The sequence below is a fragment of the Pinus tabuliformis genome, chromosome 2_2 (assembly GCF_031772625.1).
Source record: "Pinus tabuliformis cultivar Carrire ecotype Pingquan chromosome 2_2, CPIR1, whole genome shotgun sequence".
Lineage (NCBI taxonomy): Eukaryota > Viridiplantae > Streptophyta > Pinopsida > Pinales > Pinaceae > Pinus > Pinus tabuliformis.
In genome coordinates this window covers 266,225,038-266,227,032 of record NC_142300.1, presented here as the reverse complement: position 1 = coordinate 266,227,032, position 1,995 = coordinate 266,225,038, and the positions used below count along the sequence as shown (strand labels likewise).

The 1,995-nt window shown below is 40.8% G+C and overlaps 1 protein-coding gene across 1 annotated transcript; it reads left to right on the top strand.

Annotated features, from left to right (window-relative positions):
* Positions 1–235: 235 nt before the first annotated feature.
* Positions 236–745, top strand: LOC149192322 (uncharacterized). Its single transcript, XM_089406898.1, has one exon. The coding sequence runs from the start codon at positions 236–238 to the stop codon at positions 743–745; it is 510 nt and encodes a 169-aa protein (XP_089263024.1).
* Positions 746–1,995: the final 1,250 nt, after the last annotated feature.

Below are 1,995 nucleotides of genomic sequence, written 5' to 3'. Positions count from 1 at the left end.
TTTTATGGTCTATCTAGCTCGCCAGAAACCGTAAAGTTTTTAAGGACAAGGACACAATCACTAGGAATCTATGCAACAAAGAAAGGAGTCTTGCTTTGGAAACTATTTTAGTCAAAAACTACAGAAGCATAGACATCACAATCTTAATGTGGAAGAGAGAATTTTCATTGGCTATTTATTGAACAAAAACAATAATAATCAGGTTGAGGCCACCACCAGCAGCAGGTAAACTAAAATGTATTACAGTTGGAAAATCCGTCTTAAGGGAGAAGAATTTGCTACATGGCTTAAAAAATGCAACACTTATTACCTTTTTTCTTACAGTGCCTCGAAATCAAATCCTGGGATTGCTGGAGTAGGTGGAGTGATTTGCAATGCTAATGGAGATTGTATGGTCTCATATGAATGGGGGCTCGGGCACCTTTCTAACAACAGGGTTGAGGCTTTAGCCTTGTATCAAGGCCTCATTCAGCTCAGCAAGCTCGGTATAGACATAGCTTACATCTTTGGAGATTCAGTAGTTGTTATTGGCCTCATGGCCCAAAACAAAGATTCACCCAACGTCCTTCTCCATCAGTCCATCAGCAGGTACAAAAATTTGAGCCAGTCCTTCATCACTCTGACCTTCCGTCACATCCTTCGTACATTCAACAAGGATGCCGACCTTCTTGCCAACAGGGCATGCAATATAGCATTGGGCAGCCTACATTTCAATAATGAGGAATCTCTTCAATATCTGCCATGACACCGAACCTCCTCTGTTCTTTCCAAGCCCCCAAATCAGAAATCCCTGACACTTGGAACTAGTTCAAGATCCTCATGATCCATGTCCAAGACTCTATCTGCTCGATGATCCGCCTTCTTTCAGAAAATACATTCCCCTCTTTTGCAAACATGAAACCCGCCAGCTTATCTCATTTCATGACTCCTGTTCTGCACTCGTTGTCTCCCTCCCGTGACTCCTCCTCCCTGCTTAATCCTCTGTGCCTCCCATCTTCTCATTCTGTCCTCAGGTCTTCTAGAGCTTTCCTCCCGTTGGTTTTTTATTCTGCCGATCTAAAGGAACAACACCTTTGGTTTTTGCTGTTCCTTTTTCCCGAAGGAACAACAAAAACGGAACAATAGAAAATACAGTAGAAAAGAAACAGCATAAAAATCGGAACAACAGAAAATAAAAACGCAGCTTCAACAAGTTCGTCAAGCTTGAAGCAAGTCGGCGCCGATGACAAACCTGAAGAGCTCACTGCTCGACACATCAGCCATAGTAATATAGATTGATATGCTTTGTAAATGTTGTTATTTATTACTGCATTTTGTTAGGATTTACCTTTGGTCTTTGTTTTTTAGAAGCCCAAAAGGCAGGATTAAGGAGGAATTTTGTTTAAGTTGTAACTCCTTCTTCCCTAGCTCTTCTTGGCACCTTAGCATGTATTTCAAGAGCTCAGTCTCCCTCTTTTTTTTAGATTTATAATAGCAACCGAATTTGTCAAAAAAAAAAAAAAAAACAATCAGTTGATGCATGCATGCACTCAACTAGTTTACTCCAGTTAACTAAAGATTCCTTCATCAGAAACTCATGCATGCCTATTCTGAGAAAGACCTAGTTGAGCTAAATGTCAAGGACAATGTACTATCAGCTGCATGTGCTTTCCTATATAGAAAACTCATGCATGCAGAAGGAAATAATACCTTGAGGATTGCGCAGTTCTGACAGTGTGTGAGAGCAATGTTCCACTTGGTGAGGTGAGAATCATCCATTAGGAACAGTGCAAGAAAATAGGAGCTTGGAGGGCAGAGAGGAAGGCTTGTGAGAAGCCTGGATTTCCTGTGAGAATCTATGAGGATTGTACTGAGAGATGGCTAGCTAAGAGAGCTAAGGCTTTGTCTAATTCCTATGTATTTCCACCTTGTATGATAATACAGATAATGGGGTTTTTAGTTGAGGCTTTCCCCAAAGTATTCTCATGTGTATTATGCATTGATTCTTCTTCTTCT